Genomic DNA, 26,201 nt, shown 5'->3' with positions numbered 1-26,201 from the left:
CGTTCGGTGAATGGAGGAGCTCAGACGGTGCTTTGGGACTGGAGAAAATGAGGGTTTTCCTACTGACCCATGGAAAAAAACGAATGGAGTTTCCTCTTCCTCCTCCCCCCTTCCTTCTATTGTGATACAGCAAGGATCATCCTTGCTGCTCTTCACCTCCCAGAGCCCTCGGCAGCGTTGGCCTGATGGTTGAACGTGTTGGTCACGTTGGACTTGACCCTGAGGGACTTTCCATCCAGTGGTGCTGCGGTTCCATGGGATGCAGTGCTCTTGTTGCCACAGTCAGCACGGAATATTCACATCCCCTGGCAGCAGGGAAGCTGTATACAGCAGTTGCCCTGAAGCAACGGGTTATCTGTGCGTTACAATTAACGCTGAAAAGGCAAATGGGAAAAAGAGCTGAGTAATGCAATCAGGTTGCCAGAACAGCAGTGGAAATAGCGCTGAGGCTGGAGATCTACCAGCTTGGCAGCAGGACGCGATGAGTCCTGCCCTGTACTGCAGCATTTGCTGCTCCGGGGCGTTCCACCGTTGTTAATTAACACCGGGTATAATGCTTCACTGCCGGGTCCGTGCTCCGTGAGGCGTTGCTGTGTCTGTGTGCATCTGATCTAATTCCATGGGCAATGGTTGCGCACTGCTGCGACACAGGGGTCCGGCGCAGCACTGGCTGGGGGCTGTGCTGGAGGGTTTGCAGTGCAGTTCACCCTCCCCGCGAGCCCTCTGTAGACCTGTGTCTATATTCCTATATATATTTGTGCATGCTTTATGGCTGGCTGCGCTAACGAGCTTTGTAGTGTGCCTCGATGTGTGTGTCAGCTTTACTGTAATGCATAAAATGGAGGCAGGAAGTGTGCGCGAGCAGATCGGCTGGGCTAATGTGCCACAGAGGACAGTAGAATTTAATTTCCCTACACCAATAAGGTTAACAAGACGTATTGGTGGGGTGTCTGAGCTTAGCAACGTTGTTTTCTGGTTTTTATTCTCTAAGAGAATATTTGCAGAGAAAAGGGGTGAATTTTCTTTGGTGTACATTTTGGTCTGGGTGGCGTTAACTCAACCACAGGTTTCACCTGTAGCACCAAAGGAGTTTTTTCTCCACTCTGGTTAACATCAGCAGTTTTTCAAGTCATAGCAAGAAAGCAAACCACACATGGCAAAACAGAGCAGTCCCCACTTGCATCACTTGGTTTCTCTGGCGGTGTTCCCCAGGGGGAATATCACTGATGACCATCTGGGTGAGGGGATTGATTGTAAGTTTGCAGGCGACACAAAGTTGGAAAGACGTGCTGGTCTGTTTGAAGGTAGGAAAGTTCAGCAGGGGGATCTGGATAGGATGCATCGATGTGCTGATCCAACAAGACCAAAACTTTCTTCTCTGAAAGAGCAGTGATGCAGTGGCACAGCTGCCCAGGGAGGTGGTGGGGTCACCATCCCTGGGGGTGTTCAGGAGCTGTGGGGATGTGGCACTGGGGGCCATGGGCAGTGGCCATGGGGGGATGTCTTGGGGTTGGGCTTGGGGATCTTAGTGGTCTTCTCCAACCTGAATGCCTCTTTGAATCTGTGATTTTGTAAAAGTGGTGAGGACAAGGCCCTGTGCCAAATTAGCTTGATAGGATTCTAGTTTTCATCACAGGTTAAAGCAATTCAGGTACATCTGTGTTAGAAGAAAGCATCGCTGTTGTAGTTCTCCTCTGCAATGCTGCAGGTAACTCCAGAACAAATCCTTTCTGTAGCATTGAAGCAGCATGGAGCTGGTGAGCCACATGCAACAGCAGCTGCAGATTCGGTTGCAGAAGTTTTCTCCAAGGTCACTTGTCAAGGTTTTCCTGTTAGAACAGAGAGACGTGTAAATTGAAATTCCTCTATAGTTCATTATTTCTGCCCTGAATTAATTACTGTTCAGTCTTCCTGCAAGGGACTTGGATTTGCTCATGGCATCAAGCAGGAGAAGATTGCAAGGGCTTCAGAGAGCGTGTTGAGAATTCAAAATGATCCTGAAAAATGGCAGGAATATTTGGAGAAGGGAAAAAAAAATAATAATAAAAGGAGAAATTGTGTTTTTAGTCCGGAGAAGATGGGACTGAAAGCAGGTTTTGGAAGTCTTTGAGTACACAGGTGATCAACCCAGGGAGAAAGGAAGCACCACCATCCTCATCCCTCGGGGTGGAGGTTACGGTGCTGAAAATTTCATTTAGGAATTTCATTTAGGCAATAGGAAAATGTGAATGAAGAGGTTTGTGAGAGCATGTTGGATAAACATCTGTCAGGAAGGGATTTTGGAGAGCTGGTCCAGCTGTAGAGTGAATGGTGAGTGGGCTGTCTCCTTACAATGGTGTTTTTGTGATTCTATTCATGTCAGGCCTGTGTCAGCAAGTAACCTCCAATCTCAGCACCTCACCTTTGCAAATAGCAGCTTCCATTAGTTCTAAACTGTACAAAAGTGCCTGGCATCACACATTGCTTATGACGCAGGAGTGGGGCGGCTGAAAGGGCCCAGGCAGCCCAGGGCTGAGCTGAGACCACCAGCAACCCCATGGAAGCTCGTTAACAAGTTCACAATTATGAGGGATTCTTGGCTAAGGATGGGAAGCATCAATCAGTGCCCTTTGGATGGATGATTTCTGTTATCTTTTTTATTGAGCTTTGTCTGTAAGATTCATCATCTTCTCAAGGGCAGAAGTCAAATCACAGAATCATAGAGCCAGGAAGCTCATCGAGACCTATGTGGTCATCAGCCCATCATGATGACCATGCCCACTCAGAGAACCACAGAACCATTCAGGTTGGAGGAGATGTCTGAGATCACAAATCCATCCCCAGCCCATCCCACCATGCCCTGATCACCACATCTCCACACCTAAACTTACATGGCAGGACCTGTTTGCAGCGAACCAGTTTTCTGGCACCCGCTCACAGGAGAAAAACATTAAAACAAAACAAAACAAAGCAAAACAAAAGAACTACTTTCATGAGTGAGCTTGATTGTTTTGTCAAGGATTACTCGCTAACCTGCCCTTGGTAGTCCATAATATTCACTTCAGTAAAATATTTGCACTCTTCAGCTCTCATAAATTTCCCCAATATTTCAGGGCGTTTCTAAACAAAATTAACCCCGGTGCAGGGAGCGTCTCAGCTCGTTGCTTTCAGGCTTTCCGACACTATTTATTGCCTTGGCTCAGTCCCAAAATGAGCAAAGGAATGCAAGGGCGCTGCAGTGTTTGGATTGTGTATGTGTGAAATTCTAAACACAGATGATGTAGGCTAGGCTGGTGACCTATACATCTGCAGAGAGTGCAACTTGATTTCCGACTTGACAGCTTTTTGGGGAAATAAAGGGGATGGATGGGACCTTCAGGCTATGGGCAATGGAAATCCGGTGCAGGGCAAGCCATGAGGCTGTGGTAGAAGTCACTCAGTGTGGACCTTGGGAACTATACTGAGAAGATCAGGCTCAAGAGCTGCTGTGTAGTTCTTAAACAGAGGAGAGGGAGGTATCATAGAACAGAAGAATGGTTGGGTTGGAAAGAACCTTTAAGGTCATAGAGCCACAGAATAGTTCAATTGGAAAGGACCTTAAAGATCATAGAGCCACAAAAGGTTGGGTTGGAAGGGACCTTACAGCACTTCCAGCTCTACCCCTGCCATGGGCTGGGTGCCCCCCAGCAGCTCAGGCTGCTCAGGGCTCATCCACCTCCCCAGACACCTCCAGGTATGTTGCACCCACAGCGCTGGGCAGTGCCAAGCCTCACTGCCCTCTGAATGAAGAATTTCCCTATAACTTCTATCCTGTATCTTCCCTCTTTTATAGTAAATGCAAGTTAGAAAGTGAACATGCACGATATGCAGATGAAAAGCCTGTTCCCATTTCACTTTCTAATGAAGATTCCTGCTTTTTCTCAGATGCCATTTGACATTGTCTGATTTCCTTAATTTCCTACAGCGAAGATGCAGAACAAAAAATGAGTGTTGTAGGCCACACATTTACGTTCTTTTCATTTTTGATCCATTTCTGCGGCATTTTCTGGAGTTGGTTATTTGGGGCATGATGAGTTGTTTACTTGTCTGAATTGCTCCTCTAAGAAAATGTTAGCTTTTTATAGGTACACGAGATCTCTTTTATTTTAATCTATTCACGGGAATATGTTAGACGATAACGCGCATTAAAGTCAACGTAAATTCCTTGCAAAGCAAACGTCCTTAGCTTCTCAGTAGGATCACAGATCCACACAAACAAACGTGGGTCCTTCTGGGATCATCTACCCCAGCTTCCCTGGAGGCAGAGCTGCTGATGGGTACAGCAGTTGGAGCTGACGCCTCCAGAGGCCCTTTTCCATTCAATGAGAGATGTTACTGTCCCTTCTTCCCACACCTCTTGTTCTGATGCAAAGCCCAGAGCTGGGTTTTTTTCAGAAGATATTTAGGGTTTTTCAGGTTAAACCTCAGAGCTGCTCTATGCGAGTCTTGATAAACCAGGGCCAGTCTATCTGAGTCAGCTCCCCAACATTTCAGGAGCTGGGTCAGGACTTTCCTGGGCTGTTTTTATTGATGGAAATCCATCTCCTGCAGCCAATTTCCAGAAGCATTCCAGGATGCTTAACACTGCATTCTTCTTCCTATAACCCAAGTGCATCAGTGAGGAACTTAAAAACCTGTTCACGGTTCTGCTGCAATGAACCCCAGAGCTTCCTGTTCACACATTGCTGTGCTCAGAGCAGCCCTGCGTTGGGTTCGCTTCGACAACCTCAGAGCAGCCTCAGCTCCGTATTTACGACGTGCCCTGTTCCTTCCTTCAGCTTTTGGAGGAGGAGGAAGGCTGTAGGAGTGATTTATTGCTTTCCCATTCCGCCTCGGGAGCAGCTCCTGAGCTCATCCATTATCTGTCCGTGCCTCCTCCATCCCCGTCCCCTGCCCACGCATCCGCCCACCGCTTCCTCCTATGGGGCCCAGCCCAGCACCTGCGGTTCACGTTACGACCGCCCGTGCTGGAGGGACTCCTCCACTCTTCCCTTCCGCTTCCGCATGTGTCTGCGTGCACCAGATGTCTTTCTTGCTTTCTCAGTCAGTAATGTGCTTTCTAGGACACTGAGTTGTACGGTCCCATCGCTGGGTTTCTGGTTCTCCCAGATCATGCTCATGGTTAGCAAACAACAGCAGTGTGCAGACAGCTCACACATTCTCCTTTCTCTTTGCTGTATGGCTATGCATCACAGACGTTGCCTAAAGGTCATGCAATATTTTTCCACACACGTAATTATTCCACAGGAGTGGAAACACCCAAGCGTGCATGAGACTACATTCTCTGTATTAAGAACAAGAAGGGTGAGATCAATACTTAGAATAGTTTTATTTTGTCTGGAATTAGAGAATTTCTTCTCATAAGGAGCAGTGATGCAGTGGCACAGCTGCCCAGGGAGGTGGTGGGGTCACCATCCGTGGAGCTGTTCCAGAACCATGGGGATGTGGCACTGTGGGCAGTGGGCATGTGGGGTGGGCTGGGGTTGGTCTTGGAGATCTGAGAGGTCTTCTCCAACCTCAATGATTCCACAGTTCTGTGTTTCACTGCCTGAGAGCCTCACGAAGGCGATTTGCGCCCAAGAGCTTTCAGATCCTCTTTGGGCCAACAGGTGCTGCAGGGCGCATCAACTGGGGCCGCTTCGCAGCAGGAAGCACGGTGCTGCCCCCAGGCTGCTCTCCATGCCACAATGGCTGCGTGCTGTCACCAGCTTTTCTCACAATCACTCAGATTTCCAGGAACTGCGTCATTGCGAGAGTGAGGGACGTTCCCAGCCCCTCCGCTCCAGTTGTTGCCGTATGCAAATTGGCACAGCCCATCTGCGTGCCCAGCAATTGAGAAAAACAATTTCAGTTCCTTGGGCACTTACTCGAAGAAGGCAGATTTAGTTGACATGTCCCAAAGACACGTGTCAGTAGAATACAGGTGTCCCCAGGGCTGGAGGCTGGGCTGGGGCTGGGGGCATGGAGCTTAGGGGGTCCTTCAGGGGAGATGTAGGTTAGATGTGAGGAGGAAGTTCTTTACTCTGAAGGTTGGTGATGCCCAGGTGCTGCTGCCAGTGAACTGTGGGTGCCCCATCCATGGAGTTGCTCAAGGCACTGTGCAGCCTGAGCTGGTGGGGGGCACCCAGCCCATGGCTGGGAGTGGGGCTGAGGGGGCTGTGAGGTCCCTTCCAACTCGACCGTTCTGTGTCTCTATGATCTTTAAGGTCCTTCCGACCAAACCCATTTTATTGTCCTATGATCTTTAAGGTTCCTTCCAACCCAACGATTCTGTCGTTCTGTGATTGCAGTCCCAGTGAGTGCACATCTGGGGAGCACCACAGCCCAGATGTGGAGATGCATGGAGCTGGCCCTGCAGCTGGTAGCTTGGGCAGGGACATGGCCGTATCCACTCCTTGATGGATCTGATGACGTTTCCTGTGTGTTTATTTGCAAACCATTTTATCTTTGCAAGACCATTTCTCTCCTGCAGCAGCCGTCTCCCCTGCCATCACCATGAGAATATTTCACTCGCTTCTTTCACTCCATGTGTTATCAATGCGGTTTCAAACCAACAGTTTTGCACGCTGGTGGGTTTTTGTGCCCGGAGCGCTGGGCACAGTGCAGCGGTGTTGCAGGGTTGCCCTGGTAACTGGTGCACGTCAAAGGGAGCAAAGGATGCACGGGTCGGAGGAAGGGAAGCAAACAGAATGGCACGAACAGAATGAGTTTGGTCAGGGGTTGTGCAGCTTTCATGTGATTTTTTTAATGGGTAGTTTTCCCCTCATCCATGATAGCACAGCTTAAATAGAAATGCAGGCTCAGGTCGTCAGTCATGGCTAGCAAAGCATGGCAGAGCTGGTCGTGAACTGAGCAAGGGGGTGTAGTGTGTGCTGAGAGAGAGAAATTGCTGCAGAGAACACCCGGGTTGTAGGATCGCAGAGCACTGGGATGATCAGGGCAGCTCTGGATAGTTTAAGACCAATCAGAAAAGGTTCTTTTCTTTTGTTTTGTTTCCAATGCCTTTTTTAGGAACAAGTATTAATAAATCTGCATGGTGTTTGTGGGCTTGCTCAGCCCCTCATCGTGCATTTGCTGTTTGCTTTCTGGATGCTGCAGAGCTAAGCGTTTGGTTTCCTAACCTCATGTCTCTGTCCAACAGCGGTTAGCTCTGCACAGAGCAGGTTGCAGAGCATGGCTGCATGCCTTACAGCATTATTTTTAGACGCTGACCCAATACAAGTGTAAGATGTGCACGCTGTGTCTCCATGCAGGCACAAGCAGCGGGCTCAGCGCACTCATCACCCACCCACGGAGCCGGCCGCCCGCTGCCCATGCCCGTCAGATCCACCTCTGCTGGCTCCACACCGACACACGGCCCACAGGACATCGGGGACGTGCAAGAAGCTTTCACACAAGGTGAGCATCTCATGGAGCAGGGAATGGGGCAGCCCAGTGCCGGCCCCTTTGCTGTGCTCCAGACCAAAGGGACTGCGGCGTGTTGTTATTCTTTACAACTTGAAGGGTTCTCCCATCCTAGAAAGTCATCCTATAATTGTAGACTCATGGAATGGAGTTGTTTGAGTTGGAGGGCACTTTAAAATCCTCCCAACCCAGCCACTGCCATGGAGACACATCCATTGACCAGGTGCCCAGAGTCCCCTCCAGCCTGGCCTTGGGCACTGGCAGGGATGGGGCACCCACAGATCCTGTGTGCCAGGGCCTCACTGCCCTCTAGGTAAAGAATTTCCCCCTAAAATCTAGCCTCAGTCTTTCCTCCTTTTGTTTGAGGCCATCTCTCCTTGTCCTGTCACTATCAGACTAATGCCAGCAGGAAAGGAAAGATGGGAGGATCATAGCAAAGAAGCAGAAGGACACAGTAGTATTGGACTTGAAGGTGCTTTCCAACCTAGCTGACTGGTTATGGGACTGAACGTTTTCTTGCTCCTTTTCTCCAGCCCTTACAAAGGATCAGAGCTCCTTGTTACTTCCTTTGCCCCTTCTCTGGATGTTACATCACTTGTGTTGGGAAGAAAAATACCAGTTTTTGGCCTAAGCTCACTGGTGCCAATCTGTACGGGTACAGCCTGATCTGGGCAACCTGATGGAGCTGAAGGTGTCCCTGCTCATTGCAGTGGAGTTGGACAAGATGACTTTTAGAGGTTCCTTCCAACTCAGATGATTCTGTGGTTGAATCCTGTGATTTTATGATTATGTGATTGATGTCCCTGCTTATTGTAGAGGTTAAGGTTGTTGGGTAGTTTCAACTGCATTTCCCTATGTACACCTCATCCCCCAAACATTTGGTAAAACCAGAACGGTTGGATCAAATGGGTTAGCTGTCCATTTCTAAATAATTCAGCTTAGAGTGCTTTGAGGAGCACCAGGGCAGCAGTTGACAGATATTTTTACTCCCCAGCATCTGTAGGTAGTGTGAATTCATACATGGCTGCTATTGGTTTAAAAAAAACAAAGTTCTGCAGTCATGCATTGCAGACATCACCGTGGGCTCAAGAAGTGCTTTGGGATTTAAAGACAACCAGATGAAACAGAAACCTTGTGCACTCAGTCCAGACCTCTCCCTCTTCCTCGCTGGGGGGAGAAGGAATAAAATGGAGGTTCCACCCTCAGGATGTTGGGAAAAGGCAACCAAAGGCGTTATGTGGGTCTGATGTCAAGAAGGCTGGCAAAGAGGTTTTCTACCTTTAGGGAGCCATCACGCTGCAAAGAACAAGGGAGTTCATTCTTCAGTCCTGCCTTCTCCATGATCTCTCTACATCTCCCAGAGGTGAAGCTGTTCAGTTCCATAAAAGACGACAACTTCTATCTCATGCTTTCGTTATCTGGAGGTGGAATTTTCTCATTCATGAGCATATTTCTTGCTGAGTAGGGGAGGTGGTGAATATTAATGTCAGATATTTTGTCAGACAGATTTCTCCTGTTCGTGGTGGTGATGGATTGTCTGGACTTGATGGTCTTAGTGATCTTTTCCAACCTTAACGGATGTTGAATCCCCAACACAGTGCAGGATGCAGTGAGGACCACAAGCCTTCAGCCCTCAGTGCTTGGTGAAAGGAAAAGGCTCAGCTGGTGAGTAGGTCAGATGGTGGAAGAAGTTCAGAATGGAAGTGCAAAGCATCGACAGCTCATAGAATGGCAAAATCGTTAAGACTGGAAAAGACCACTAAAATCAAGTCCAACCATCAACCCATCAGTGCTCATCTTGGAGAAGGAAATGCCTTTTTCTGACCCCATCAGCAGAAACAAGCTTAGAGAAGCTGTGGGTGCTCCATCCCCAGAAGTGCCCAAGGCCCCAGGCAGGCTGATCTGCTCAGCAGCAACCAGCCCACTGCAGGGAGCTGGAACTGAATGGGCTGAAAGGACCCTTCCAACCCAACCATTCTATGGTTCTGTGATCTATAAGGTCCCTTCCAACCCAACCATTCTATGATTCTCTGATCTCTCTAAGCGCTTCCAGAGACGAAGCAGGAGCCGCGTTCCAGAAGGCGCAGTGCCAAACACCAGCGGCACGGCTCCATCTGCTGCTGTGGGTGGCCCTGGCGCCTCCTCTTCATCCCCCCAACGAGTCAAGAGACTCATCCCACTCCTTCAACAGCTGCCCATCCTTCCCCTGCAGATCAGCTTTCTGTTCTCCAGGCTGCACGCAGCAGTGCAGGGAGTCCTACCAGGCACTGGGAAAATCTGCTGTATCTGGTTCATCATTTTCCCCTTTGGTTTTTTAATGAGGAAAGCACAAAGAGACGAAATGATCTCCTTTCTGCAGCTACGAGTAATGAACACAAGATTGTTGTAGTACAGGAACTGCCCTACTTGATTCTTTTTATTTTACAGTAGTGCTTTGGCATCGAAATATGCTTTCTATCCATCTGCTTTTGGAGACACAGAAGAAGCGATGTTCCCTCCGCACAGTGTGCAGGCTTCAAGCTCCTGGCTCTGGTACAAGCTCATGGAATGAACAGGGGCTCATTCCTTCTTCATAGGAGCACAGTCTTCAGTAGGCCCTGTCAATACTGCCCAAAGTGAACGTTTGTTTTCTTTTTTTTTTCCATGTTTTTAATGCCTCAGAATCCCTATACAATGTATGACAGGTATTGCATAGGGCTGTTGTAGTGCTAAGGGCTTGGCTGGCACCCACATCGCAATGGTGTGGTAGTGGTGGTGGTGGCTCACAGGAGCAAATTATCCATAGGCAATGCTTTTAGAACAAAACCTCTTGAAAGGTTCCATTTATTTTACTTTTTATTATTTTTTTAACAAAACCATCTAAATTATCTCTGTGAACTCTTGCATATCTCATAAAATGAGAGAGAAGAAAAAAAAGTGGGTAAAGGTCTCTGTCCTGCTCATTCTCACATTGCCACGCCCAGCACTGCCAACATCATCACTGCCACCCCACACCAGTGGGGAAATCAGCTGGAAATGTTATAGAACCAAATCTTAGGGACCCCAATGGGACATGTTGCCTTTGATGGTGCCCTCATGGTCTTCCACTGGGAGAACACAGTAATGCAGTGTTAGAATAAAACCCAACAGCTGGAAAACCTTTTGCAAGAGAACATGGTCAGCAGGCTCTGTAATAAGTTTCCGGGAATGATCCTTCCGGGAAGGCAATCTGCACAATTAGTGCTATTTCAAATCAATCATGCAAAATCAGACAAATTCTAAGCAAGTGGAGAATGCAGGAAGCAGGATAAAATTTCTGTGTGTTCATGTAATAAAGTAATTTAATGCCACCAGCCAGGAGGGCCCCCAGTGGCAGTGGGTGTCCAGAGGAGCTCATTAAAGTTGGTGTTTGTTTGTTTGTGTAGCTACCAGAGCATCACGCCATGGGCACAGTGCTGGTCACCTGGCAGCCCAACCCAAAGGACAGAGATGTGTTGGCGGGACACTTGTGGGCTCAAAGAAAGGTGCTGACCATGCTGATATCCATGGTCCATGGTGATATCCATGTGTGGTGTTGACATCCGTCTATGGGTTGTGTTGATATCCATGGGTTGTGTTGATATCCATTGGTTGTCTCGGCATCCATCCATGGGCCACGTTAACTCCTATGGGCCACGCTGACATTCACATGTTGGTATCCATGGACCATGCTGACAGCCAACACAGAGCATAGCAGCTGGCAACTTCACAGCACCACAGCTAATAACAGAATTGCACAGAGGCCTCGGAGCCATTGCAGCATTTGGGAGATGAATGAGATGGGAAATGTCTGGAACAAGACAGGCACTCAACTTCAAGCATCTTGAGCAGAATAACATCTGTCCCTCAGCTGACGTAGGAGCGCTGCCCTCATCAAGGAGAAAAGCAAAGCAGCAGCTAATTAGCCAAGCAAACAATAGGCAGCCAGGCAGAGTGGGAGCATTCCAGAGCAAATCCAGATCTCTTCTTAGGGCCCTCCAATGCAGCTGGGTGCAGCACTACTGCCCTCCCAAGCAGGGGTCCCTGGTGGGGCTCTGCTGCGTGGAGCTGAGCTCTGTGGGGCTGAGCCCCACGGGGCCGGGGTCTGTGAGGCAGCTGCTGTACCCGCTGTGTGTTTGCTCTGCTCCCAGGTACAAGGAGGAACCTGCGGAATGACCTGCTGGTGGCCGCCGACTCCATCACCAACACGATGTCATCGCTGGTGAAGGAGCTGCACTCAGGTAAGAGTGATTTGTCTTTAGGTTTATTTTTTATAAAAATTCTATTTAAGGTTTAATGCAAGATGATCCGTTCATTTCTTCAACAATAAAATGAAACAATCATGTTTTATGGCTAACGTCGTTGAGAACTCCAAATGCCATCCGAACAGGATTTCCATTGATTTTATCACTGATGGTTAAGGTCACGTTCTGCAGATAGAAGCCTGGCTGCTGATTCTTGGAGCAGACTAACACCTAGCTGCTGTGCTCCTGCTGCTATTGGTCTGTGTGTGTGCAATAGCAGGAGCTCCCCATGGCTTCAGCACCGCCTGGGAATGCTGCATTCCTGAAGGTCAGATCTCCTGAGCAGGGCACGAGCTGCTGAGCAATGACAGTGCTGGTCCAGCAGCAGATGTGGCGTGCGATGCAGCTGTGGGGCATGAGGAAGTGAAAAGGAAATTAATTATGTGCTCTTGCTTAATGATAAAGAATCGTACATTCATAGAATCATTAAGGTTGGAATAGCCAAGATCATTAAGCTCAACCATCAACCCATCCCCACCGTGCCCACTAACCCACGTCCCTAAATGGAATCACAGAATGCTGTGTGGCTCTGGTTTGAGACTTTATGGGTCCTGGTGCTCCTCCTGGTGCTCCTGGTGTTTTGCAAGTAAAGCAAATGTCAGTGTGCAGATCAAGATCTACTTTGATTGGAAGGTCTTCAAATTGTGCCCTTTATTGAGGAGCTTTCTGCCTCTCTTTGCACTCAGCAGTGTGTGAAGTGGGCAGGAGTGACAGCGCTGCGTGTGACGACTGTCACCTGTTTGCCCAGGGCTCAGGGAGATGTTGCACACAGATACAAGCCACCATCTACAGAAGGATGTGACCTTCTGTTCCTATGCTCTGCAATATAAATATGAGCTTTGTCTTAAATTCTCTTCAGCTGAAATATTGCTGGTATGGGTATGGAGCAAAAACCCAGCCTTGGGCACAGCCTAGCCCTGGGGTCCAGAGAGCACAAAAAGGCAAACAGCAGTTACGGGAAGGGACCTCAGGGCTTCCACCTCAGATCAACATGAAGCCATTTCCTTCTTCCATAAAGCCATTCCCTTTTTACATAAAAATACTTCCACTTTTTAGGTTGGATTTTAGCTTAAAACTTGTGATTTCCGTATGTCTCAGTTCTCTTAACGTACGTCTCATCTATGCTTGTTTTTTTTCTTCTTGAAGCAGAGGAAGAAGATGAAAAAGAAATGGAAAAAATACAGAACGGGAAGGATCGAGGTAAGGAAAGAAATCATATCTCTGAGCTGTGAATTGCAGAATGATAGAATGGTTGGGTTGGAAGGGTCCTTATAGGTCACAGAGCCATAGAATGGCTGGGTTGGAAGGGCCCTTATAGGTCACAGAGGCATAGAATGGTTGGGTTGGAAGGGACCTTATAGGTCATAGAGCCATAGAATGTTTGGGTTGGAAGGGACCTTAAAGATCATAGAGCCATAGAATGGTTGGGTTGGAAGGGACCTTAAACGTCATAGAGCCATAGAATGTTTGGATTGGAAGGGACCTTAAACATCATAGAGCCATAGAATGGTTAGGCTGGAAGGGACCTTAAAACGTCACAGAGGCATAGAATGGTTGGGTTGGAAGGGCCCTTATAGGTCACAGAGGCATAGAATGGTTGGGTTGGAAGGGTCCTTATAGGTCACAGAGGCATAGAATGGTTGGGATGGAAGGGTCCTTATAGGTCACAGAGGCATAGAATGGTTGGGATGGAAGGGCCCTTATAGGTCATGGAATGGTTGNNNTGGAAGGGACCTTAAAGGTCATGGAGCCATAGAATGGTTGGGTTGGAAGGGATCTTGAAGACTGTCTAGTTCTGATCCTCCACCTCACATTTCTGGATCTGCTCATCCCTAGGGGTCAATTTGCTTTCTCCATTCTAATTCCCCAGAGATGACTTTCGATGCCTCAGTGCCACCACAGCTGTCCCCGCAGTGTGCATCCAGCTTTAGGGAACATTTTTCTTTAACAAAACCCCACACAGATATTTGAAATGTGTAAGAGGAGGAGGAAGAGCTGCTCCAAGTGCTGCAGGAGCTCTGCTGTGGGTGAATACATACAGAAACAACAGCCCCACGTGTGGGCTGGGTACCAGCACAGCACCGCCTCGTACGACCTTGGCCGGATGGGCGCTCAGCATCGCCCACAGGCAATGATCCCACGTGGGCAGCACGGGGCTGCTCATGGCTCCCTTTCATCTCCACCAACCCCGGAGGTTTTTCTGTCTCGTTGAGCCAAGCCTCATTCCAGCAGCGACAAACTTGGACTTTTGATCTTTTTCCTTGTTGTTGTTGTTCTATGTGTATTTTCCTTCCGGCTGAGATGAAGCAAAGGGGCTCACATTTCTCACTAAAATTCCCTGTTTTCCTGAGTCTTCCAGTGCAGCGCTTTCAGGTGCCTGGGAATGCTCAGCTTCCTGATGTTTTGTCCATCAGCGTTCGGCATTGTCAGCATGCGTGAAGAAATGCACCGAGTCTGATCTCAGCTTTCAAAGCAGTGTGGCGTTGGCTCTAAATCACAGGACTCTCTCTGCCCTAGAACATTCCTCTTAAGCTAAATAGTTGAGATGCATAGCAGATGACCATTCTGCTTTTTTTTTTCTCTCTTTCCCCAGCCCCCCCCCTCCCAAATGTGCATCCCATCTTGCAATGGGAATAAAGGAGAAGAGGGTTTTTGAGATGGGACATGTGGTGGAGACATAGTAGGACAAATCCTATTACTCACTGCAGCAGCACTGGGGAACGGTGACATAACCCAAAGCAGGACTTGGCCCAAAAGCCATTGTGTGGAATGTAAATATTATCTCTGCCAGAAATTAAGTGATTTTTTAATGTCGCAGAGATAGCGAGATGAAAAGCTGGCCAAGAAATCAAGGAATGATCAATATTGAAGGCGCAATCCTCCTGCAGCCCAGGAAGTGGTGGAGGCACCTCCAGACTCCAAGTGCTGGTGGCCAGGGGAGCCTCTCTCTGGGATTTCTTGGGTTGCTGTGGGAAACGTGCTTAGGGTTTAACTGGGGCTCCTCTCCTGTGTTCCAGAGGGCTGGAAGTTGATCCCAGTGACTTCAGAGCTGTTTGCAGCTGAAGAGCTGCTCAGTAGAGCAATGGGAGATAGAGTGGTTGGGTTTAGGACAGGAGCTAATGGCTTCAAGCAGCTCCATGAGAGGTCTGTGTTGGGTATTAGGAAAATTTCTTCCCCAAACAGAGCAGTGATGCAGTGGCACAGCTGCCCAGGGAGTGGTAGGGTCACCATCCATGGAGCTGTTCCATAACCATGGGGATGTGGCACTGAGGGATGTGGGCAGTGGGTATGGGGGGGTGGGCTGGGGTTGGACTTGGGGATCTGAGAGGTCTTTTCCAACCTGAGTGGTTCTGTGATTCAGTTTAGGGACGTGGTTAGTGGGCATGGTGGTGGTGATGGGTTGATGGTTGGACCGGATGATCTTGGATGTCTTTTCCAACCTTCACAGTTCTATGATTCAGTGGTTTTTCATTTCACAAGAAATACAGTTGCCTGTTTTAAGGATGTATCTTCTTCCTGTGTTGCAGGTTAGAGGGACAACCGCAGGCTGTGCAGCAGTTCAGGTGAGCCTGGACATTTCTCTGCCAACCTTCTGCCTCTCTCCTTCCTTTTCTTCTTGTGTACAAGACAAGGAGCATTTCCCTCCCACTACTCCACACCTATTCCAAAGGGTGCTGGGTTTTCCTAGTTATGACCTAATTCAGCTCCTGCTACAGACAGTGAGAAAACATCATTAACTTCAGTGAAAGCAGAATTACCGCCGTTATCTCTTCTTTTATTAGCATTACTTTTACACTGAGAGGCCTCCGCCAGGAAATCGGAGTCTATTGCGACGGACGCTATCCAGATGTACTAAAAATACAATCTCTACCCTCAAAGATCCAGCACTTTGCGTTATAATAAGGCACAGCAGATGGACAGACAAACAGGTGCTGGGGAGCATGAGACAGTGTCGGCGGGGAAAGGCTGAGCCCCACACTCACAATGCCTCCGAGGCACCTGGGGCAGATCCCTATCATCTCCACACTGAAAAACGTAGGAGGGCACCGGGTTGGGTTTCCATGCCGCATAGTATTTGCCTGATGCACAGTGCTGATCTCTGAGCATGGTGGTGGGAAGGAGGAGGGTTCCTGCCGCCAAAACATGCAGCGTGGGCACACACGTGGGTTCACAGAGGTCAATGGGGATCCCATTCTTGGGTCTTCTTCCACTGTGCTGGAAGCTTGTACTTTGTTCAAAACCCAAAGAGCAGAACAAGGATCCCACCTTCATATTGTCCATTGGGATCCAGCTTATGTTGGCCAAATAGAATTAAGCGCAATGGCTGCAAAACACAATTCTGCATGATAAAACCGGCACCGTTGTGCTCTGAAGGTAATTTGCAAAGCAGAAAAACAAAGCTTTTGCCCTTTCTGCCTCCCTGCCATTTTAGTAATGGATAGAGATAACCTGAAAGCAGCTTCAGAGTTCCTCTGATAGTTTTTACATTAGAAATTCAAGTCCTGTCTCGGCTGGGAAACAATCTGGTAACTGAAGAAGGAGAGAAATGATGCCATTAGAGGAGACGTTGGCAGCACAGAGCTCTTTGTGTCGGCTGTACGTGGCAGTCCCTCTGTGCCCCTTGGACTCTAATGGCTGTGCTGCACTTTGCTGTATGGGGGCAGCTGGGATGTGGCTGTCCCTTGCCACAGGACATGGGCTGAAGCGTCAGGGATGGTGCTGAGGAGCACAAAATGGAGAGAAGTGAGATAATAAAGGCAAGAGACTATTACCGGACTCCTTTATCCTCCAGAATGAGTCAGAAGGGGAAAGAATGGGGGGGAACATTGGAATTGGATGGTCTTTAGAGACCCTTCCCACCCAACCTAAGCCAGTCTATGACTCTGGGTGTTCTTTAGGGTCACTTCAACCCAAACCACTCTATGGGTGTTCCTTAGGGTCACTTCAACCCAAACCACTCTATGGTTGTTCCTTCCCTCCAACCCAAACCAGTCAATGATTCTGTGATTGCATGGTCCGATGCCAACAGGCTCCATCTCTGTCTCACACGGTGCAGGCGCAGGGGGCTCTCAGTGAGCTCATGCCCCGAAGACGTCCCCGCGCCGCTGGGAGAGGCACGTTCTGGCCGACCCATCACCATCGCGCAACTGTGACCGGCGTTGACCTCCCACCAGTGCCGGCGTTCTCCCAACCGACCGAGGGCTTTCCCCGTGGGCCTTTGCTTCTTAGGCCATTGCATGTACTGTTTTCCTCAATGTGTTTACTAACGATAATCAGACAGTGCCCCATCGAACTCTGCCATTTGCGGGAGGTTCAAGAAAAAGGCAATACTCCCCACTCCCGCTACGCATTCCAATCTGTTGGATTTCCCACCCAACAGCGGCACCATCGCATCTAATGCTGGCTGTTTCCTCTTGGCTCCCACCCTTTGCTGTGCATGACAAAAATGAGGTTTGCACCATTGGGGTCTTTTTGTGTGTAAAGTAGGGGGGACTCTGAGGACAGACCCTTAAGACCCACCTAGAAGCACCACTCTGCTGTCGGGTTGCTGTTGCATTTGATATTGCATTGTCCTCTGTAAGTGATGGTGTGTCGGGGAGGAACGAGCAGTGGGAGGACCCTGGACCAGTGCCTCTTCTTTAAACTGTTAGCAAATGTCCCCTTCCAGGCAGGGAATTTGGGGACGAGCAGCTCTGGGTTGGCATCAGCGTCTCTGTGTTCATTCTTGAGAGCTGGGTTGGGTTTTGTTTAAAATTAAGAGAAAGAGCAGAGTTGTGTAGTCTGAGGCTGGGAGCTCACCGCCGTCTGGGTGCTTAGGAAACATCGCAATCAGTTCCAATCACACCATTTTGGTGTGGTTTTTTTTTTTCCCCCCTCTGTGCTTCGGAATGTTATTTTTAGTGGAAGGAGCTGAGTGCCCTAATGCAGCCATAAATATTTATCAGGGGTGATGAATGGGAAGGAGCGATAAAGCCCGAAGCCAACAGCAGCCAGTGCACCAGAGAGAGCGCTCGTTGGGTACCTGCAGCCCGTTGGGAGAGCAGAAATAAACAGACGTGGTGGCCACAGCCTGAGCCAAGTGTAAATATTGTGAGCGAGCTGTCAGGGAGGGGAGAGGAGTGATGAGAGCCCGGCTCAGCGCACGCACAGCGCGTGAAATGCAGATCCACAGGGCACCCTCACGACTACTCCTTTTTGTTTTGTATCATTGCTCGCTCCACGACTTCCCCTTCTTGCTTTGGGGGACATGGGTCAGTGGGCATGGTGGGGTGGGGTTGGGTTTGGTGACCTTTGAGGTCTTTTTCAATCAGAATGATTCTATGATTCTGTTCAGGGATGTGGTTAGTGGGCACGGTGGCGATGGGTTGGCAGCTGGACACGGTGATGGTGGAGGTCTTTCCCAACCAGAATGATCCCGTGGCTCCGTAGGCAGCCGTGGTGGTGCTGGGCTGACAGTTGGACGTGATGACTCAGCCTTTCCAACCTTCATCCATGCTGGGAAGCGAACCCTACAGCTTGCTTGTGTTTAACTGGGAACATTGCAAACCTTCTGCTTGCCTTCACCATCACCGCCTTAACCCCCTGCAGGAAGAGACTGCAGACCATGCTTTCCCCAAGCTGGGAGCTGTGCCATCATGGCTCCAGCTTGTGTGCATCTTTCCTTTCTAGTTTGGGGTTTGTTTCTTGTGCACACCATGGGGTTTGGTGGCTCAATCAGCACCAGTGCCCAGAGCGCATGGTGGGGAGACGGGAGTGCCATTGGTAGGAACCTGTGAACTGGAAGCCATGTTCTGTCATCTGCCAAATACTGAATAAATTCATCTCATCCCTACGGGGTGTCTCGTCCCAAAGATATTCGTGGAAGAGCAAAAATAAATGTTAAAAAAGGGTTTTAGTTAGGAAATCAGTGCACAGCGTGGAAGCAGCTGCCAATGCTTCACTGCGTATTCATACGGAATGGCAGAGCTGGGGATTATCCGCGTTGGTCATGGGCGCGGGTCGCTGGGAGCAGACAGAGCAGCCTGTGTTCAGGGCCACGGCCCCACCAGATGTTGGCCCGCCGCACCGCACATCTGGATGGGGCTGGGGTGGGCCACGGCTCGGGGGCTTCGCGTTGCTCCAGGCTGCACCCCCACCCCATGTGTCCTATGGAGACCCTATGAATCCCACAGAGACCCACGGACCCTGGTATTCACGGGGGCACAAGGACACCACGTGCTCCATGCAGGCCCTATGCACCCCATAGAGACCCAGGGACCAGTGTGTGTTCCATGGAAACCTCATGCATTCCATAGAGATCCAGGGACCCCCCATATGCTCAATAGAAACCCTTTGAGCTACATGAAGATCCCAGGTTCCCCACAGAGACCCCATGCACCCCATGGAGACTCAAGGACCCCCAAATGCTCCATGGGGATACAAGGACCCCATGTGCCCCATGAAGACCCCATGCACCCTATGAAGATCCCACGCATTCTGTGGAGACTAAGGGACTCCTATGTGCCCAATGGAGACCTCGTTCACCCCATGAAGACCCCATGCACCCCATGGAGACCCGGGAGCAGAGCAAGGTGGGGTCCTGGCCTCCCCCCATTGCAGGGTTGGGTGACCTCGATGTAAGCGCTCTGACCCTGGGGCACCAGGGATGGGATTTGTGCTCGTTTGCAGCATTTAATGACCACCCAGGGCTGCATTATCCGCTCCCACTCTCATCCATCACTGTAAAATTAATTCCCCTGCCATGAGCTGGGAGACGCCACGAGCCTTCCTCCAGCCCTCCTCCTCCTCCTCCTCTGCCCCACACCCAGCTGGCATTAATGATTGATGGGGAAGGAATGGGGAGCGCCCGTGGGGTTATCGGGGCAATCACAGTGCAAACACCACACAGGAGCCATGGGCATGGGGACAGCCCCAGGGTGTGGGGGTCCTGGTCCTCGGCCCCCACTCTGGGGACATGGTGTGGCACTGGGATAGGGCATGTTAATGGGATGTGGCACAGCACCATATGCAGCACAGCACTGGGATGTGACACGGCACAAGGAAGTAGCACAGCACAGGGGCATGGCACGGTACCCACCAGCACCGTGGGGGTCTACAGCTGTGACCCCCCCCTCCCCTCCCTCTGCTCTGCTGCAGAGACACTCAGCACTTAGAGCTGCGGAGGCTTTGGGGCTGACACACCCCACGGGGGAAGCCCAGTGCCCACGGCCCCGCACACTGCAGATGCACCGGAGCGTGACGAAGGCTGAGTCAGCGGCTGACCGTGTGTCACCGGCTTAATTTGGCTCCCACACACTGAGTGAGATGCATTAATCCATCCCCAAACCCCCAGAGAGCTGCCTCCAAATTGGCACCTGTCAGTGGGATGGGATGGGAAAGATGGGATGGGATGGGATGGGATGGGATGGGATGGGATGGGATGGGATGGGATGGGATGGGATGGGATGGGATGAGGATGAGGATGAGGATGGGATGGAGATGAGGGTGGGATGGGGATGGAGATGGGGATGGGATGGAGATGATGGGGCTGCAGCTGGGGATGGAGTGAGGATGGAGCTGCCCATTGCATCTCTGATGCTGCTCTGTGCTGTGGGGTGGAAGATTTATGGCCATAGGAAATGTCTTGCCAGGAGCCCGCTGCCCTCCCACAGCCCACAGTGACCTCTCCTGTCACACAGAGATTTAAGCCTGGGATAATTGCATCCATTAACCTAAAGGGAGCTGCTGGGCTGGGAGTGCCCGTGGCTGCAGTGGTACAGACCCCAATGGGATGGGGAGCCACAGAGGGGATAGGCAGAAATCCCAATGGGTGCCCCAGCGGGATGAGGGTTTACAGGCATCCCAAAGGGGATGGGGAGTGCTGGGAACCCCAGTGGGGACAGGGCAAGACAGGAATCCCAGCACGGATGGGGAACACCAATGGGGATAGGGAAAGGTGGGAATCCCAATGGGATGGGGAACCTCAGTGGGGATGGGGAAGGCTGGAAACCCCAATGGAGATGGGAAACCACAGCGGGGATGGGCAAACCTTCATGGTTCTACGACTCTGTGATTCCAAGGTCTCACCCAACCTGGATGGTTCCTTGGTTGTGTCCCTGTCCCCAGAGCCAACACTGCGGCCAATGGGTGATGGGAAGAGGAGGCAAAACCCAACCGACGCTCTTTGCATCAACATTTCCTTTCACATGGGGGTTTCAAAGCGGGTGGAAAAGGCTCCGTCTTTGGCACGAGTCATGTTTTCCATCCTGAAAACTGTCAGCAAAGCACGCCGAGGGGTGAGGCCTTCTGACGAGCAGGGGAGCGCCTCAGGAAGCGTTTTGATGAGGAGCAGCCAACGCCGCTGCAGACGGAGCCGCACCGCGGCCAGGGAGCACAGCCAGATGTGAGGCAGCTGCAGCACAGATGCCCCCACCCCAATGCTGCTCCTCCGGGAACCAGGATGGGGGGGGAAAGGCCTTACAACAAATGGGTGTGGGTAGATCCGTGCTTGTGCAAACACACCCGTGTACAAATGTGGCCGTGTGTAAACCTGTGTGTAAATATACTCGTGCAGCCACATCTCCACGTACCTCCAGGGCACCCACCTGTGCTTTTGCAAGACTCCAGGAGGAAAAGCCGCAGGGCCCGTGTTCAGGGGAGGAAGGGTGTGCCAAGGAGAGAGCAATTAGGGAATGGCTTCAGGATATGGGAAAGCACTCCCGGAGCAAGCAGGATCAGCAAGAATGAGGGTGATGAAAAATAGGGCTGTGCCTGGAGAGCTGCTTTGAGATGGGGAAGGCAAACAGTGGTTCAGTGGGGATGGGATGGGATGGGATGGGATGGGGATGGGATGGGATGGGATGGGATGGGATGGGATGGNGGGATGGGATGGGATGGGATGGGATGGGATGGGATGGGGATGGGATGGGATGGGATGGGATGGGATGGGATGGGATGGGATGGGATGGGGATGGGATGGGATGGGGATGGGATGAGATGAGGACCATCCCTGCCCAGCCCCACATTCAAGAACACCATCAGAGTGGGAGTGGTTTTCCCTGCAGCACTGAGTGAGACAGTGGTATGAAGCCAGGGGAACGTAACATTAATTATGATTATTAATTAATGCCTTATTTTACAGTGCCCCCATGTGCACTGAGCGCCTTCCAGCACGGGGCCCTCCCTGAGCACGTTCCTGCGGGCACTGAGCAGTCAGGGGCTCACTCAGGGTTAGGGCTCAGGGTCAGCAGCAGGGCTCGACGTGGCTTTGGCCCAGCACTGCATGGCACAGTTGGATTGAGCCCAGTTTGGCCCGGCCCAGCTCAGCCCAACACAACATGGCACGGCTCAGCACGGCTCGGCCTGGCCCTGCACACCTTGAGCCCAGCCTGGCTGGTCGCTGTGTGTCCTGCATTGCCGTGACCCGGTGCGGTCCATCCTGGCACGGCTCAGCTCGGTTTGGCGCTGCACCAACAACCCAGCGCTCGGACTGAGCACGGCGCAGCTCATCACATCTCAGCACGGCTCGGCACGGCTCGGCACCTTCCGGCTCCAACCGCATGGGCAGCGCTTTGGGGCCGCTCCACCGCCATCCCCATCCCCACCACGTCCCCATCCCGTCCCCACCCCATCCCATAGGTGCTGACGGGCATTAGGACCGCACGCGGCCGCCGGGCGGTTCAGCTCCGCTTTGCGGCAGTGGAGGCGGTGGCGGCGGAGCGCTGCGGGAGGGGCCCCGCCGGGCGGTTCGGCTCCGCTCGGCTCCGCTCGGCTCCGCTCGGCTCCGCTCGGCTCCGCTCGGCCCCGCACCGCCCCGCACCGCCCCGCAGCGCTCCGCCGGGCCCCGCAGCGCCCCAGGTAACCCCGCACAAACCCCCCCCTTAAACGCCCCGGGCAGGAAAAGATGGCAGCGGCCCTCCCCCCCCCCTGTAATCAATCACAACGGATGAGAACGACACTCGAAAGTGTGATAGGGAAAGGTGGCGAATACACCCAATTCGGCAATGGAGCGAACCACAAGTAGACGGATTTCGCAAAGACTGGAACACCCATATCAGATGTCTAAATACCATCAGTCGGGGATGGGCAAACCTTTCATTTGTTCTCTCACAGTTACTCAGTTGATTCACATTAGATCCTCCTACTTCCTACAACCTTTGCATTGTGTTCCCTTCTGCTGGGTGTGTTCTGCACTGTCCCCCAGCAGGCCAACCTCTGAGCCTGTCCTAGTTTGGGTGATTGGTAAGTAGAGACAAACCCTCATATTCCTGATCGTACTCCTTTCGTGCATATCAAATTCCTTATATCACACTTGTGTGTTTCTAAAGCGCCGTGGAAAAGGCTCGTCTTTTGTGCACGCATCATGTTTTCCTATCCTGGAAATACTGTAGAGCGGTATACGAGTTTCTACTTTGCTCGATTGTGAGGTGTAGTCTATCCATTATCGGACTTTGCAGTCATGTGGCGAGTTATGACGCTCTATCTAGTTACAGGTCGTATTCTTGTAATTAGCAGCTCAGCCCCTATCGCCTGCGTGTCGCATGTACGCTGACGCCTTGCAACGCGCGGCGCGGTTCACATTGGAGCAACAGCCAGTATAGATGGCAGCTGCCTAGCACAGATCTTTCCACCTTTACTTTTCCAATATGGCTGTCGCCTTGTTTCCGTTCAACCATTATGGGGGTGTTGATAAGCCCTTGTTACATAACAAATGGGTGTGTGGTAGATCCTTGCTTCTGTTTGCAAAACATCACCCTCGGTGTAACAGAGGATTGTGCCGTGTTGTAAATCCTTCTGTGTGTGTGTGTAAATCAGCTCATTTGGTGCTAGCCACAATCTCTCACGGGTTACCGGATCGCAGGGTCATCCCGACTCGTGTTCTTTTGCTATAGTACTTCCTTAGTGAGTGAAAAAGTGGTCCGCAGTCGCCCTATGTCAGGGGAGGCTTAAGGTTGTGGCCAAGGAGAGGCGAAATATGGGATCCGGCTTCACGGATACAGTGAAAGCACTCACCTTGAGCAAGCAGGTATCAGCAAGAATGAGCAAGCAGAACTATAAGGAGCTGTGCCCTGGAGTATCGTGCTTGAGATGGAAGCAACAGTGTTCAGTGGGCGACCATGTGGGTAATTGGAATGATGGGATGGGATTGGATGGGATGGGCGAAAGGGGCATGGAATGGGATTGTGGATGGGATGGACGATTGTATGCGGATGGCTCGAATGGGATGTGGGTGGATGGGATTGGGAATTGGATTTTGGCATTTGTGATTGTTGGACTTCGGGATGGGGGATTTCGGGATGCGATGGGCTGGGGTGATTGAGGCATGGATGGATGGGTGGAGTGGATTGGGAGTTGTGATGGAATCGTCGGGTTTTTTTTTATTTTGGGAGTTAGATGAGATTGAGGACTTATTTTCCTTTTGCCCGAAGTCCCCAATCAATGAAGCATTGTTGATTGTGGGTGCCAATCAGAGTGGGATGTTTTCTCTCTTCCCTGCAGCCACTGATGATAGCAGTGATTGTTGAAGTTGCCAGGGGACGCTACTATAATTATGATGTATTGAATTAAGTGGGCCTTTTTTATTTTATCAGTGCTTTCTTTTTCCATGTGTGCACTTGAGCCGGCTCTCAGCTTACGTGGCCTCTTCCCTGTTAGGTCTAATTGTTTTTCCTTTTGCGTTGGCACTGACATTATTGGGCTCACTCAGGGTTAGGGCTGAGGGTCAGCAAGCAACGGCTCGAGTGTGGCTTTGCTCCATGCTCTGCATGGTCCCTACAGTGGTATTTGAGTCCCAGTTGTTGGACCCGGCTCTTCACTTCAGTTCCCTAACTATTACATACAGTTTGGCATCGGACTCAGCTACGGCTCGGCCTGGCTCTTTTTCTGCCACACCTTGAGCCCAGCCTGGCCTGGTCGCTTGTGTGTCCTGCATGGCCGTGATCCTCGTGCGGTCCAGTCCTGGTCACGGTCCTCTAGCTTCGGGTTTGGCTGCTTCATCCAACAACCCAGCGCTCGGCACTGGAGCACGTGCGCAGCTTTCATCCACAGCCTCAGTCTCTGTGCTCTACCGTGGCTCGGCACCTCACTGCGCGCGATATCTTGCTCCAACTCTGGCATGGGCAGCGGCTTTGTTGGGTGCCCTGTCTCCTATCCTTGCTATCCCTCATCCTCTTTTCCCACTACTCCGTTTTTTTCTTTGGGTTGTTTTTGTTAATTTTGTTTTCTGCTTGATTTTATTTTTGCCTTTTTTGTTGCCACGTCCCATCAGGTTTCCGCTCCCCCCATCCCCATGTCCCGATGATGGTGCTTGACGTACATTAGTAACCAGCACGGCGTGTCTTTGTTTTGCCGGCCTGGGTTTGGTTTCGTTGTTTTTTTATTTTGTTCAGCTCCGCTTTGCGGCGTAGTGGGACGGCGGTGGCGGCGGAGCAGCTGCGGTAGGTTGCCCCGCCGGGCGGTTCGGCTCCTGCTCAGTGTGTGTTGGGTGGTTTTGGTTTGGGTTTGTGTGCGGTGCTCGGCCCGGACTTCGCTCGTGCTCCGCCGGCATTCCTGGCCTCGGTCCTTCGCACCGCTTTTCCGCACCGCCTCGCATTTGCTTGCTCCGCGCGGCCCCGCAGTCGATCCGCCATGTAACTCCCTGGTCTATCATAACCCCCCCTTTAACCGCCTGCCGGGCAGGAAAGAATTGATGGTGCAGCGCGCCCTCCCCACGCCCCCTCTCAACCCCCCCGTTGCGTCCTTTTTGACGCCGACGGCGCTGAATGGTCAGCGGGTTTTGTCGGAGGGCGTGCTTGGTGCTTTCTGGGAGGGGGGGGGGCTTCCGGGGTTGGGTGGGGGGTTAAGGGGCTGTCTGTGTTGTGGGGGGGGTGGGATGTGCGGCGGTGGTTTTCGGGGTCTGCGATGCGGGAGCGGCTGAGTCGGCTGCGCGCTGTGCCGTTCCCTACCCTACCTCATCGAAACCTCACCTCCGTGATTGCTTCTCACTGGCGGAAGCGATAAGGGAAGCCCTCAGCCCCTTCAAGCTTGGTTCTGCCCGCCCCCCTCGGTCGCCCCTCTGTCCTGCTCCCACCGATCCCCAGCCGTCCTCCTGATATGCCTTCTGTCTCGCTCCCCCCATCGACCCGTCCCCCTGCCCCTCCTCTCTCAGATACAGTCCCCTGTCGGCAGAGCCGCGAAACGTCATTTACCTCTTTGCTCTACCGCTCTATTTCCCGGAAAGTACTTTCCGAGGCAAAGGAGATAAAGCCTCCTAAAAGCAGGAATAGGGAAAAAGCGACCCAAAGCCCAAAGCACCCCCCAACCCAAAGTAACAGCATAAAGCTGGAGCCCAAGGCAATGGGGGGAGGGGGGCAGCCCCCCAGTTCACCAGCGCGGTGCCACACTCCTTATATTCCCCCCTCTTTGTTTTTTTTTTTTTGTTTTTTTGTTGTTTTTTTCTTGTTTTTGGTTTGTTTTATTTGTTTTTTTTATATGGTTTGTTTTCGCCCCTGTCAGCTTTCT

At 51.3% G+C, this 26,201-nt stretch overlaps 2 protein-coding genes across 16 annotated transcripts in view; both read left to right on the top strand.

Moving 5' to 3' along the window:
- Nucleotides 1-18,555, top strand: part of DTNB (dystrobrevin beta) — a 131,661-nt gene extending 113,106 nt beyond the window's left edge. For 11 of the 15 annotated variants that reach the window (XM_015859758.2, XM_015859757.2, XM_032443424.1 and 8 more), the window contains 5 exons: nt 7,272-7,416; nt 11,571-11,660; nt 12,870-12,923; nt 15,251-15,286; nt 16,780-18,555. In XM_015859758.2, the coding sequence (XP_015715244.1) occupies nt 7,272-7,416; nt 11,571-11,660; nt 12,870-12,923; nt 15,251-15,255 (294 nt within the window). In that variant the 3' untranslated portion in view covers nt 15,256-15,286; nt 16,780-18,555. Of the gene's footprint in view, nt 1-7,271; nt 7,417-11,570; nt 11,661-12,869; nt 12,924-15,250 lie in introns of all 15 variants that reach the window. The other 4 variants (XR_001554485.1, XM_015859760.1, XM_032443423.1 and 1 more) reach the window with 3 other exon arrangements.
- A 3,956-nt stretch (nt 18,556-22,511) lies between these two features.
- DNMT3A (DNA methyltransferase 3 alpha) overlaps nt 22,512-26,201 on the top strand; it is a 30,580-nt gene continuing 26,890 nt past the window's right edge. The window contains exon 1 of the mRNA XM_015859806.2: nt 22,512-22,559. The gene's annotated coding sequence lies outside the window, so the exon portion shown is untranslated. The remainder of the gene's footprint in view (nt 22,560-26,201) is intronic.

Source organism: Coturnix japonica, chromosome 3 (assembly GCF_001577835.2).
Source record: "Coturnix japonica isolate 7356 chromosome 3, Coturnix japonica 2.1, whole genome shotgun sequence".
Classification (NCBI taxonomy): domain Eukaryota; kingdom Metazoa; phylum Chordata; class Aves; order Galliformes; family Phasianidae; genus Coturnix; species Coturnix japonica.
The sequence above is the reverse complement of the archived record's forward strand: the minus strand, read 5'-3'. Positions and strand labels throughout refer to the sequence as shown.